Genomic DNA, 13,544 nt, shown 5'->3' on the forward strand with positions numbered 1-13,544 from the left:
TTATTACCTCTTGTTATGAAGGTAACAAAATAAAACAGAGTGGTTCAAGGACTCAGACTACATGAAAAATTTGTCTTTTTTAAGTGTAAACTCCCAGATGTCTGAAACTCTGCTGTAAGTCCATTCATGGGGTGGGTTATCTTGTTATTCTAACACATGAGATTTCCTGCTAATGTGTGGCATACAAAACACTTTTTTGTGTTTGACTCAAGAGTCATAGATCCTGTAGCTCTTTCTGCCTGTAGTAGGTGTTCGTTTTGAAAAGGAAATCAGTAGAGGTTTTTCTTTTCTGAAGTATCTGTCCATTCCTAAGCCACCAAGGTAGCTCTCCCTTCTGCAGATGAGTTTTGAGCTCCTATCCTGAGCTTCTTGAAGCAGACACACAGTGCCAAAGAAATGTGAATAGACTGTTCTATACTGGATTTTAATTCTAGCATTTCTTTCATTGAAGGAAAGCTTGCCCATGTTTCTTAAACCCAGAAGAAAATTCTTCTGAATTAGAAGAAATTAAGAGAGTTAACAGAGATTTTCAGGTAATGCATTGATTCTGTAACTGGTCGTTTTCACTTGTGTCTCTCTATATTGCTTCACTCACTGCACTTCCTGTCATGCATATCCTCAGCAGTACAGAGAGGGATAACTGGAAAACAGCTTGGCTACAGCCTAAAACCCTACCCAGCTAACCAGTTAGCAGCAGTGGAAGTTTCCCCGCAATGCCTTATGATTTGACCTCAGTTCTGAGCTGGATGCAGATGGAGACTAGTTCTGTTTCCAGCTGCTGTTTCAACAGCCAAAGAGGATTTAGTACTGATGTTTGTTGCTGCTTTGTGGATATGTTTGTCTGTTATGAGTCCAATGAGTAGCTCACATGAATTAACATGTCACTGCAAGTGTGACAAATAACCTTGCATCAGCTATTTTGTGGTTACTCTTAGCAGAAGAAATTAACTAAACCAACCGTGGGCCAGCTTGCGATCTGAGAGTAACTTTTCATAGCCTCAGGCATAAGATTCACTCAAAATTAACAGAGGCTATAAATAGTTACTGGAGCAGAAGCTTTTTCCATCAATGTTCTTATGAATACAGGAATCACTGTATCAGATCACTTTGTTCTCCATTCTGGCTCCGACAGTGGTTGTTGTCCAATGAATCTGACAAAGCTCAAGAAATTCACCTTGGATAATGCTTGTATAAGGCTACTAGAGGGGTCATTTTCCTTAACTAAGGAAGAGGGATTTGGATTGTTTTGAGATATGATCATTAGCATTAGCATTTATACCCATAAGATGTCAAGTTACAATGAGATAGGGTTTTTTTATTTATTTGTATGAATGTCTGTGACGATAATTTTTAAAAATGGCAGGTAATTTTTCAATGTCTAAGTATTATTTTAATTCAAGCACACCTTTCTAAAAAATCAAGTGTACTTCAGCCTCAAGTTGGCATTCTGGACTCATTTGTCACTTCTAAAAATGTTGGCCTTGTTCCTTTTCTTCATACTTTTCTTCAAATTTTAATCTCATTGCAATTGCACAGTTTTGGTTTCTATAAATAAGGTCTGAACTACTTTATTTTCCTGTGGTTTTTTTTTAATTATGCAACTTCATATTTTTTACTTTTTGTTTCTTTTGTTTGTTTGAAATAATCCAGCTTCTGTGCGTTTTCCCCGTGAAAATCTCTTCATGAACCAAATTATTTTCTTTGCCACTTTCTCGACTGCTTTATAACATTTAGCTGGATTTACGCTAACCATTTACGGCTTCCTATACTGCAAGATGTGTAATCTGCATGTTTGTGATAGCTGACAAATGTTAGATGAGCCTTGCAAGTAACTCCTGTGTTTTCACTAATTACACTGCATGCAGGCTGAAACCTTGCAGCTGATCAACAGCGGTTGGTACGAGCAGCGGGAGGACTTTGCTGTTGTCATCCAGCCATTTTTCCGGAACACCTTGGTGCCCCTGGATAGTGTGAGTACTGTTTTGCTTTCCCATTATGGAAGGGCCAGTATCTTGATTTTTCTTAAGGCAGTAAGATCCATGCCACAAGGACTGTGTTTTCTTCTCTTTGCACAGTCTAGGGGCACAGTGTGTAATCCGCAGTAAGAGTGAGAGAGGAGAAGACAGGAAGTCTCACAAGAAGGCAAGAAGATTCACAGTGCTGCCTGTGAATCAAAATGGCTTTAGGAAACATTCGTAGTATGCACCCATAAACTAGGCACCCTCTGACTTCCCTAAACTGCAGGTTGCTTCCATTGTTGGGGAGGTTGGTTAGCATTCACCACAGTTTCCCGATTTAGGTTATGGAATGTGTTCAGGTTTTCTTCAAATGGAGACCAGCAGTTGAATCTCTGACTCATCCAAGCATAGAAACAGGAAGCAGCCTTTGAAACCAAACACTGATTCTCCTTCTTTTCTCCAGCCTTAGCATTATGTATGCTGTGTAGTTAAGGACACAAATATCCAGCATGAATCCTCGTCAAAACAACTCAGTTTTTCATAGTACCGATACTTTTTTTCATACCATCCTCATTTTTTTTTCCTGTCAGCCTACAAAGTAGACCAATTGTCACCATAAACATAACGATGAGGCAAATTCCCCCTAAGAGAGACATTTGCCGCAGCTGGATAAGCCCACCATTTTTATTGTTATCTGAAATTCAGCAGAAATTTCAACACTTGACAGGCTGTAAGTCTGAGTCACAGAAGTTTAAAAAGCAACAATAAGCACTTTACTATCAGTTCTGTACGAAATGGAATGTGGGTCAATGGCAGGGTCCATGTAACAGCTGCCACTGTTGGCTTAATGATAAGTTTAGTTTTGTGATGAAAATTTTTGTGTGAAGTTGAGCAGGCTGCATTACACAGAAGGTCTCAAGGTGCTGTAATCAGCTCATAGTTAGGAGCACCTAATTTTATTTCCAGCGTGAAAACATGAGCATATTGCCTTTAGGAAGATACCAAAATTGTAAAGTGGGTCTATCAAGTACAGTACACTATTAGATATAATATGTCAGATCTCAAAGACTGAGATTTGCTGAAAAATAATTTTTTGCTTTTATTGCAGACCGGCAAGCCAGATATGAGTTTCTTTGCTGCAGACTGCTTTCATTTCAGTGTAAGAGGCTATGGTGAGATGGCCATGGCTCTCTGGAATAACATGGTAAGAAGTTACAACTTAGATCCCTATGTGTTTGTGGTAGCAGTATCCACAAAAGATCATGAGAAAGGTGTCTGAAACAGAAGAGTATGCAAGACATAAAACTGATAATGTAACAAGAGGGGGTTGCTCAACTCCAAGGTTCTTCTCACTCTGCACTGTTTAGAATGTAATCTAATGTGATCCTATTGCATGAAACAGTGTAAGTCTTTGCTCATTCAAAATGAGATGTCCCAAGAGTCTTAATGTAAAGAAAAATTCCTTTCTGATTTGGTAAATAACTTGCATTAAAACAAAGTCAGCTTTGTTAAACATTCAGTTCTGTAGGTTTGCGGAAAATGACTGTTCAATGAGCTTGCCCTTCTTTAGTGAATTCTGTTATATTTTTTAGGAAAACATATATGTGACTGAATTTTTGCTGCCATTAATAGTGTGGACATGTTGTACCACCCACTCTTGTATCTGAGGCAGTTTTAGTAGAGTCACCAGAACTAATGGGGGGCTGAAATCAAACTTATGATGCTTGTAATCCATCTGTCATTTTCAGGAAATTATAGCTTTCAAATGGTGTTAGAAGAAGGGGTCAGAGGCACATGCTAGACTTGATAACTCCAAGGTCACAGTTGCTTTCAGAAAAGTTTCCCCACATTTGCAGGAAGACTGTGGTGTTTTTATGCCACAGCAACATTTCCTCCCCTTGTCTTGTAAACAGCAGTAGCCAAATACATTATTCTAGCAGAAATCCTCCATCCTGGTTTGTACAAGAAACAAGCATAAATAAATGAGAGTTTCTTTTTCATGCAAGTAAAAGTTTAAGCAAGATAAGAAATTTACAGGATACCCCAGAATGCACCTGAAAACAAGGGCTGGAAAATGCAGGGCAGGAATCTGTGCAGTTGCCCAGTATAGCATGTGAGCTGTAGGTCCAGGATTATAGAATGTACAATGCAAGCACATGCTCAGAGTAATTGATTCGTGCATGCACAGCAAATCTGCCTGTTTTCCATCAGGCTCCCCTGTCTGGGACTCCAGATGACAGCAGGCTGGTAGGCTTCACTTAGTTTCATAGCTTAAACAGGGCTAATGGTGGGCCAGAAACCCCAGGCAAATGTAGAAAAATTTAAATTGAGCATGGCTGAGGGATTCAAGAAAAAAAGGGGACAGTACCTGGGCGTATGGTGGTCTTAAATTTGGTTTCTGATGCCGTGTGGTATTCCTATTGGCCATTACTCATTCCTGAATCACCATCAGTCTTTTTCCCTATGCTGCCAGAGCTTTTTTTCTGTCCAGACTGTCACTCTTTTCCTACGCGTATAAGAATATTGACACAAAGCTTTCTACTGGTGTGGCCGAGATCAGATTTTTACTGATGCAAAGCAAAACTATTCCCTCCCATAGAGATCTGTCGGTCTATGCCAACTACAGATATTAATGTCTACTATTTAAACCTAATTCTTGTAACACATCCCTGCTTTTCCTTTGCAGTCCTTGTACGGCAAGGCTGTGCAAGCTTACTGTAAGGCTGTATTGTTGCGCTGTTCCCTGAAAAGCTCAGCAGGCTGCAGGCTTATGGCCAAATGACACGGGTTCTTGTCAGTGCACACAAAGGCCAGACTGTGCCTGCCCACTGGGTGGCTATGCAGGGATTGGGATGGCTTATGGAGTCTCTCCCTCACCATAATGTTCTTCACCCTTTTGGCTTCGTGCAAAACAAAGTGTGCTCCTGCTCTCTGAAGTCAGAGAACTCTGTAGTCTTAAGGGGTGTCCACTGGTCCCAAACCCACCTTGTCAGGTCTGTGGCCAAGGTGAAGAGACACATGGACAGAGTGTTTGGTTTGTGTTCTGCCTCCATGCTGGCCACATGCTCTAGAGGAGCTGTGAGTACTTCCAGAGCTTGGTCTGTATGCTCATGGACTTGAGGATACTGTCATCTTCAAAGCACAGAAGCTAGTGCATCTGAAGAACAGATTGCATAGAGATGAAGTAAGCATGGGTGGTTACAGAATTTTGCATATTATCATCCTTTGTCTGGGTTCTGTGCCAGAATCCTTACCAAGTGCCCTGGCATGGGAAGAATTACAATTATCTACAAATAACCAGTTGCTCCACAGGCAGAATACTGCGAGATATGAGCCACACGTCGTACAAATAACAGCTGTTCCCTTCAAGGTACGACAAAACGAACAAATTCAGTCTTCACTGCATTAGCTGGTGTTGCTGGGCCAAGTGATTAGGAGTCACAAAAAAGTCCATCAGGACAGTACAACAATCAGCAAAACTTGGCATCCTGTTTTGCTTCTCATCTCCACTTGTTAGGTTTCTTTTCTTCCCTTGTTATATTTTCTGTGGTTCATCTATTTTTATTTTTCAGTCTCTGCTAGCTTCTTCCTGTTTTTTTTTTAATTTTATGTTAAAAATGAACTAGAGAGAGAAAATATTCTCAGTGTTTCCATATGAGAATATTATGGATAAAATTTGTTTTTTCCATGTGTTGTTCTTGCTGCTGTGTTGTTTCTCTTCAGCATGCTGCTGACACTTTAATCCCATGAGGACAGTAAATGCCTGTATGGACGATAGCAGAAGCAACAGCCATCCTCTGTGCTGTATTCCCAGAAGTGCTGGATGACAACTTTGCAGTTCTCTATGGACCAATCTTGAAGTCATTACTTCAGGCATGTCCATACAACAGTTGTAAACACTTCAGTTAACATGACTGAGCAAGCCTCTACTTGTTAGCTTAGCTATGGCAACCGGTGGTATGTGCACTCCTAGCCAAGCACAACTGCCTGCTATTAGCTGGGCATATTTTATACTGGGCTGGATATGGGTTCGGGGTGAGCCTGTGATCAGCTATTGCAACTTAGCTGACAATGACAACATAAAAGACTCCGTTTAACTCGCTCCTTGCAAGACTGTGAACCCAGCTAAAATTCCCAGGGAATTTCTTGTCTGAGTGAGGACTGCAAAAGCTGGCATTGTCCCATCCCCTCTCTGTAACTCTCTTTTCTAAAGTAACTCCCATCACCATGACACCTAGGCACCTTTCTTTAAGTAATGTGTTAAGTAATATGTCTAACATCTCTCATGTTGGTTTTTTCCCTTATGGTTTACACTGCCATTTGAGATGAGTACATGGCAGAACTGGGTGTAATAGTGAACCACTTTGCTTTAGCTGAATATTTAAAATACGATGTGTTCAGAGCAGTGCAACAGGAAGAAACATTTCTCCTATCCCTTGCTTCTGAGGGAGTTATTCTGCACCTGGTACATTTGATTCTCAATGTCTTCCATTCACAAGTGTTAAAATGTTTGCAAACTTTCCTCTGCTCTTTCTACCACTCTTCTTCACTACTGCAAGCAGCAAAAGATTAGATAAGAAGTTGTAACTGTCTGACTCAAGAGAGTCTGAGAAGAAAAAATTCATCATTGTGTTTAACATTGCTTTTCTCTTCTTCAGCTGGAGCCAGTTGGTGAAAAGCAGTCTTACAACAACTTTACCCAAGACAGGTCAAAACTCAGGTGTCCAAACCCTGTAAGTAAAGGACAAGGTGCTCTCTCCATTAATTACCTCTGTTTTTTCTCCTTTCTTCACACTTGTAGAACTCTTTAGAAGAGTATCTTTGTGAAGGTTTAAAATAGCTAAAATATACTCCAGTTTTATCACAGACATGGAAATCTACTTAAGAGAAAAATCTTTATCCTCACTGCAATGGAAACCCTCTCATTAAAGCTTGTTCTAATGAGTCTATGTATTTCCATTTGCTTGTTTGCAGCAAACACATTAGGAAGTGATGCCACCACTCCTCATTCTGATATGGCTTCTTCTTGTGTTCTCGGAATTTTCAGGCAATAGAGCAGGAGAGTGTTTGGGCTAAGATAGAGAGAAGGCAAAACCAGCTGATTGTCTCAAAATCCACTGTTCCTCTCTGAAAAGGGGCAGTGGCACATTGTTGGAATACTGCCTGTTGAGTGCTCTGTGGTAAATAAAGCCTTTGCTTTCCCTTTGTAGGAGAAACCTTTTCTTTCCACACGAAGAAATAGTGGATTTGGAAATTCAGATCTCATCTTGGAGAAAACAGAATCTTCAGTCCCCTACTGGGCTGCCATTGTGACTGCAGTAGCTGGGGTCCTGGTGGGTTCTTTACTTGGCTGGGCTGTGTCACAAAGAGGAACCAAGAAACGCCAACGTAAGGACGACACAGAAAACAACATTAAAACAACCTCTCTGTAACACAAGTGGAACAAACATCTTTCTCTGATGAGGCTGCTCTCTCCTGTAACACAGAGCATAGCAGAATAAAAAACCTGTTGGATATGAATGAAGTTTCTTGGTTGCCCAGGGATTTTTGGGCTAAATAACATTGATCAGTAATGTATTTTAGAGTTATCTTCTGCAGACTGCAGACGGTCAAGTGGAGGATAAAGTTCAAAGTATGTTGTGGTTTCATGGTAGCTGGCAGCTAAGTACCACACACCTGCTCACTCAGTCCACCTCAGTGGGAAAAGGAGGAGAACTGGAAAAGGTAAAACCCATGGATTGAGATAGGAACAGTTTTAATAACTGAAATAAAGTAAAATGTAATAATAATAATTGTAATGAAATGTGAAGTAACAAAAAAGAGAGGAATAAAAGTCAAGAACAAGCACTGCACACTACAATTGCTCATTGCCTTCTGACTGATGCCCAGCCTGTCCTTGAACAGCAATCAGCCATTCTGGATTCCTTCCCCAGTCTATATAGTAAACATGGAATGGTTACTATGGCATGGAATATCCCTCTGGCCAGCTCAGGTCAGCTATCCTGGCCACGTTTGCTCCCAGCTTCTTGTGCTGGCAGAGCATGGGAAATTGGAAAGTCCTTGGTTTATGGTAAGCACTATTTAGCAACAACTAAAATATTGATTTGTTATCAACATTATCCTCATAATAAATCCTAAACAGAGTACTGAACCAGCTATTATGGAAACTATTAACTCTTTCCCAGCTGAAACCAGGACAAAGTGTTAAAAGCTTTTTCATTCTGGGGTCCAGTTCTCTGTTTCATGACTATTACTCAGGATGTGAATTGCACAAAGCAAAGAACATCTATTCACACATCTTGACTTCTTAATTGTGCATTTGTCCTTTTATAAACCTCTATTCAAAATGTTAGAGACAAGTCTGTGATTGCGACCTGGTATTCCCGAATAGCAATATGTGAGTGAAATATACAGCAGCTGCAATTTTGCAGGTTATATTTTGGCAAGACCATTGCATTGCAGGTGCTAAGGTGGTCCTACATGGGCAAGTACAATGCCATGGAAGCATCTTTAAGCTGGTTTCTGAGCAACCTGGATCCCCATGGTATTCCTGGTGCAGTGCTGGGCAGCACAGATAGAATAACTCTGCAGTGCCTTGGACTCCAGGCTTCTTCCATCTGGGATAGGGTGTGGAGCTGGGTGGTATCTGTCACTTTTCCGCCCAGGCTAAATAGCCCAGGGACAATCCTGTATCCTCCTGCCCTCCCCTGTATGGGAGCTGGTTCCTGAATGTGTCTTCTTGTGATCAGTTTCTTCACTAGCATCTAGTAAGGGGGTCTAAACAAAAGCACGGTACCTGCAAGCTAGCTTGGCTTAACCCTTCTCATAGGACCTCTGTGGTGTTCAGGTCTCCCAGGCTGGAGACTCCATGGCTAAGAGCTTGCAGAGTTATTTTTCACTTTTTGTTTTGTTTTTTAAATTCTGATTGGGAGCTCAGAGATCATTCTTTTTGAAAATTTGACTTTCCTTGTTTTAAACCTGTAGGCAAATTCATATGATCTATCAGCGCAAAAGGTTCTTCACAAGATCCACATGATCTTGTCTCCCAATATTTCTTATTTCCTGTGTTAAATACTTTACCTTTTAATTTTATTGAAGCCAAAGTGAGGTTTGCACTGGTTCTTTTTTTGTGATGTGTACTACATTTCTACTCCAGAAATGCAAATTAATAGAAAATTATAATGTTTCCCAGAAGAAAGTGTTCTGGGTTTCCTAAATTTATTATTATGCATGCAGAAGGTATTCAGACTCCTTTTTCCATTTCACTTCTGTCAGTGTCCTTGCTAAGATAAAAAGAGGTGGGCAGAGTACAACTTACACAGTCAGGTTTCAGGGCCTGTAGCTGCACTCAACTCTTCCTTGATCTGTTCTCAAAGGCAGGGCTGTTAATAGTAGGACTTTTATTTACCTGCATCTTATCCACATATATGTGTCTGTGAGCTCTACATGCTGCACAAAATGGGGTATTTTTAAAATGTAAACCAGAAGCAATTGCATCTTGTTCCAGTGCAGCACAGGCTGCTCTTCCTGTCCCTGTCTTCACTGTATGTCATTAATTATCTACCTGATATTTATTTAGCTTGGGAAATGGAAGCAAACACAACCTCCAACCAAGAGACAAGATTTCAGTGTATTCCATGGCACCTCTGCCTCAGACACATTGGAAAAATATAAGCCTCATATGTGAGGAAACCGAGCAAATACCCAGAGGCTGCTAAGTCCTCTCATCCCTAAATGTTGTTCTTGTGAGTTTTCTTCCCTACTGGGAACTTCTATAGCCACTGTTCATGCAACTCTTGGTTTGGGAAGATGTAAAAAGATAATAGTTCTCTACAGAACCTTTCATCAGTACTAGGTACTTCAAAGGAAACCCAAGATCAGTAGTTCAGTACTGATTTACCTTTCCAAATCATGTGTGCATGCAGGAAGTGAGGTGGGAGTCCTGGAACATGAGTGAGAATTATAAAATGCTGCAGTCTCATATTAGGCTTGTTCTGCCCAGAGATGGGTGCAAGTGCTTCTTGGCTTTCGTGCCTGTGCCCCCTGCTAGAATAACTAAACATCCTCTTTTCTCGCTTAGAAGCTAAATTTTGTTCTGAGCTTCTAAAACCTAAATTATAAGAAGTCCGGCCAGTTGGGAAGAGAGGGGAAAGATGGCTCTTAGCTCATTCACTATCCTGAAGGATTCTAGAGTAGAAATAATTCTTGTGCAGGAGCCTGGGTGCTTCTGCTTTTGAATGGTGAATTGCAGCTCCCTGCAGCATTTAGCCCTGTAAGGAATGCTGCCTTTACTGATGCTTTTGGGAACCAGGAAACCATCCATCTTAAATTGTATTGGCTTTGTTCTGGTAACGCAGCAGACTTCCCCTACTTTCTGTAGCTTTGGTGTAGCTTCAATGCACAAATTCAGTAGGAGCTGGAGCAGGAACTGGAGGGTTTTTATGTAGTCTCTCTACTTCTTCTGGCATCTTTCTTCTGTAGACTGAAGTATGTGGTGAAATGCACTGACATTAAAAAATGTAAGTCAAGAAACATGCAGTTTGCAGCTGTTCCACAAGCAAAATAATTTCTGTGAAGATGTTACTGCTGAATGTCCCCCCCATGTTTATTAAGGTAACATGAATCTGGAATTAATGACAACTGATTAGGTCTGGATACTTTGCATTCAGTGTCTCGTTAAATCAGGAAATAATCTTAGCTGTCAGTTGTGCCTTCCTGGTATTTTTTAAATTTATTTTATTTTTTTTTCCCCTGTAATGACATGCCCTTGATTTCAAATGTCCTCATGGTGTTTTGCCTCAGTGGATGTGGAATAGACAGATTGCCTACTGAAGGAGAGGCTTAGAAGGATCTTCAAATGTGTATGGAGAAATGGACCAGCTGGGTGCCATTTTAGTCAAGGATTTTGCTTTGACCAGTGTTGGTCTTGCCCACCACTGAAAAACACATCTACTGTGTGATTTTCTGGCACCCTGAGAAATCAGGCTTTATGAATGCTTGCTCTGGAGAAGGGCCACAGCTCAACCTGCATGAGCAGTCACTATCCGAAGGACCTTTGTGGGTACTGGCCAACAGCACAGGTTGTCAAGAAGGACATTGGGAGTAAATATTACACTGTTCCCTGGTCTTGAGAAATAATCTGTTCTTCAAACAGGGAAGAGATGAAGCCTGACAAGTGTTGGCAAACATTTCCCTGCAGCTTCAGCAGTTCTGGAGTTTAAATTCCAGCATTCTTTGTTACTGCTGTTGGACCTTCCTCTCATCATTTACGGTGTCTGCATTCTGCTTTGTAAGGTCTAGCGTCAGTTTGCCCCAAAATCCAGTTTAGGTGCTCAGTGAACTTAAGGAATAGAGGGAAAGTTAAAAAACAAATAAAATCTGCTGAGAATTTTGTGCGGCCTTGGAGATTGCCAAATGTTTCCTCCCACCACCTCCTAGGTGGTGAGATGTGCTAATGACAAATGAGGTCATTTTAACAGCTAGGAAGTTTGTGATAGCCTGGGACATCTGTGCAAGAGTTTTGCTACTTTGAGGGATATTTTGCTACTATGTTGAGGTGCAACAACCCCACCTTAAGAAAGGGAAAGCTCTGGATTTTTACAGTTCGTAATTTTAAAGAATTTGCTAATGGAGGATCCTAGGTTTGCAATGCTTGCTCCTCCTCCCCCCCTCCTTTTGTTTTTAGAAGGAAGGTATCTGGGATTTTTGGGACAAAAAAATCTATCCATAAAATAGTTCATATACTACTTATACAAATTTTCTGGGTATCACAAATCTTTGGCCACAGCAGGGAGGGATGCTCCTGTGAATTATTGTGTTAAAACTAATTATATTCCAAATAGCCAGTTTGCTCAACCAGGAGCCTGAGAAGCATCTCTAGAAGGAGTCCAGAAGTCTGTATCAAAAAAGGGGGTGGTGTAAGAAGGAGAAACAAAGACTGTCACATTTTAGCTTAGTATATGCTGACTATCTTCCATTCAAGTGTCCTTGCCATCACTTAATTTTGGGGGATATCAGGTATTTCACTGTCTTTCTGAGAACCATAGACTTCCCATAATCATTTTGAAAATTGTTCACTTTAGATGCTTTTGATGACCACTCTAGCACAAATGAAAAACCGTTCTGGTTTTGACCACTGGGGAGAACAGTACCCCAAGGGAAAAGACAGAAAAAGCACAGGACTTGAGCAGTTTTAGAAAAGAAATCCTATTAAACACAGGCGAGCTTATTTAAAGGGTGGTTGGAAGTACTCATTGGCTATAGAAAGTTTCCTTATGTCTTTCCATTTCTGTGATCCATGAAATTGTCAGTCATGATGAAGTCATAACTGCACTAAGTTTACTGAGAAAACATCATTTGCTGAACTGTATGGGTTTTTCCTAATTGCAAGGCTTCAACAGGATTTGTAGAAGTTGGGTATGAAAATGCGCTAATGTTCTCTGTTGGATGAAGCATAGGATCTATGAATGTGTTGCTTGTAGTTTCCAGGCCTTCTGCTTCCCTACAAGAAGGATTTAATAGTCCCTTTGGACTAGGGGTGCTGTAGGGACATGGTTCCATGAGAGGTGGTCAGGTATTCCTGCCACTGACCCTGGAGTGAGTTATTTCAGCTGGAGAAATCTGTTGCTCCCAGACATCTGAGAGTGCTTTTTTTATTGGTGTAAAATTATTATGGTTGTGAAGGAAAGGGGCATGATTTAAAGTGTCTCTGTCTTAACCATCAAAGACTTTATAAAAATTCCTTTTGGTGTTAAAATCTAGCCATGGAGGGAAGCCCTTTAGCTATCTTTTGTGTTGCTTAGGTGATGGAAAGCACCACCTGAGGGCCCCAATGGGCTTAGGTAATGATAGAAGAGAATCCCCAAAGTCAAACAGCAGCCAGGGTTGCTAAGCAGTGGTTCAATTCATCCACAGCAGGGAAGTTGGGCCTTTTGTAAGGGCTTCACAGTGGGTGGATGAGGCAGAAGATATTTTCTGTGTTCTTGCACTGCTTAAAGACACAGGAATTGTCTGGTTCAGCAGCTCTCCATCCACAAGGGATTTACCTGAACTTGCTAGGTCGCCCACAGGTATCCTCTGAATCAGCTTTCAGATCAAAGTAAAATGCAGGAGTTAGGAATAAGTTGGGAGGACACAGCTGGGATAGATTAGACAACAAAAATCAAGGGTTCATCTTTTGAAAGTTTCCAGGTTGTGTCTCTCCTTAGCTCTCTCAACAATCATCTTGTATTACTTCAGCATAGACTTTGGAACCCTCAGAAACCTTGCCTGTCTGCAAGTACAGCCTCTAGGGCCTGGAGTGCAGCAGAACTAAACATCTCACAGCCAACCTGAGTGACTGCATGAATCATATCATGTCCCTGAGTATTCATCCCAGACCCTCTGGGGATCAGAGATGCTGACATACCCAGACTGTGCTTGCCAGACAACCTCAGGTGGAAGACAGACAGTGAGATCCTCACTGTAGGCAAGAAAAATAACACCTGTGGGAAGGCACAAAAGCAGAACTTTGGGTGTCTAAATGCTTTTAAAGTCCAAAACCAGAGTTCAGCATGTACTCTGAAGAAAGAGCATGGCACTTTGTGG

General features: G+C 41.1%; 1 protein-coding gene across 1 annotated transcript in view; it reads left to right on the forward strand.

Annotated features, from left to right (window-relative positions):
* PLB1 (phospholipase B1) overlaps nucleotides 1–7,390 on the forward strand; it is a 75,735-nt gene extending 68,345 nt beyond the window's left edge. The window contains exons 54-58 of the mRNA XM_062489235.1: nucleotides 452–533; nucleotides 1,866–1,970; nucleotides 3,067–3,162; nucleotides 6,617–6,691; nucleotides 7,169–7,390. Coding sequence (XP_062345219.1) covers nucleotides 452–533; nucleotides 1,866–1,970; nucleotides 3,067–3,162; nucleotides 6,617–6,691; nucleotides 7,169–7,390 — 580 coding nt within the window. The remainder of the gene's footprint in view (nucleotides 1–451; nucleotides 534–1,865; nucleotides 1,971–3,066; nucleotides 3,163–6,616; nucleotides 6,692–7,168) is intronic.
* The last annotated feature ends 6,154 nt before the right edge of the window (nucleotides 7,391–13,544 follow it).

The sequence above is a fragment of the Cinclus cinclus genome, chromosome 3 (genome assembly GCF_963662255.1).
Source record: "Cinclus cinclus chromosome 3, bCinCin1.1, whole genome shotgun sequence".
Taxonomy (NCBI): Eukaryota; Metazoa; Chordata; class Aves; order Passeriformes; family Cinclidae; genus Cinclus; species Cinclus cinclus.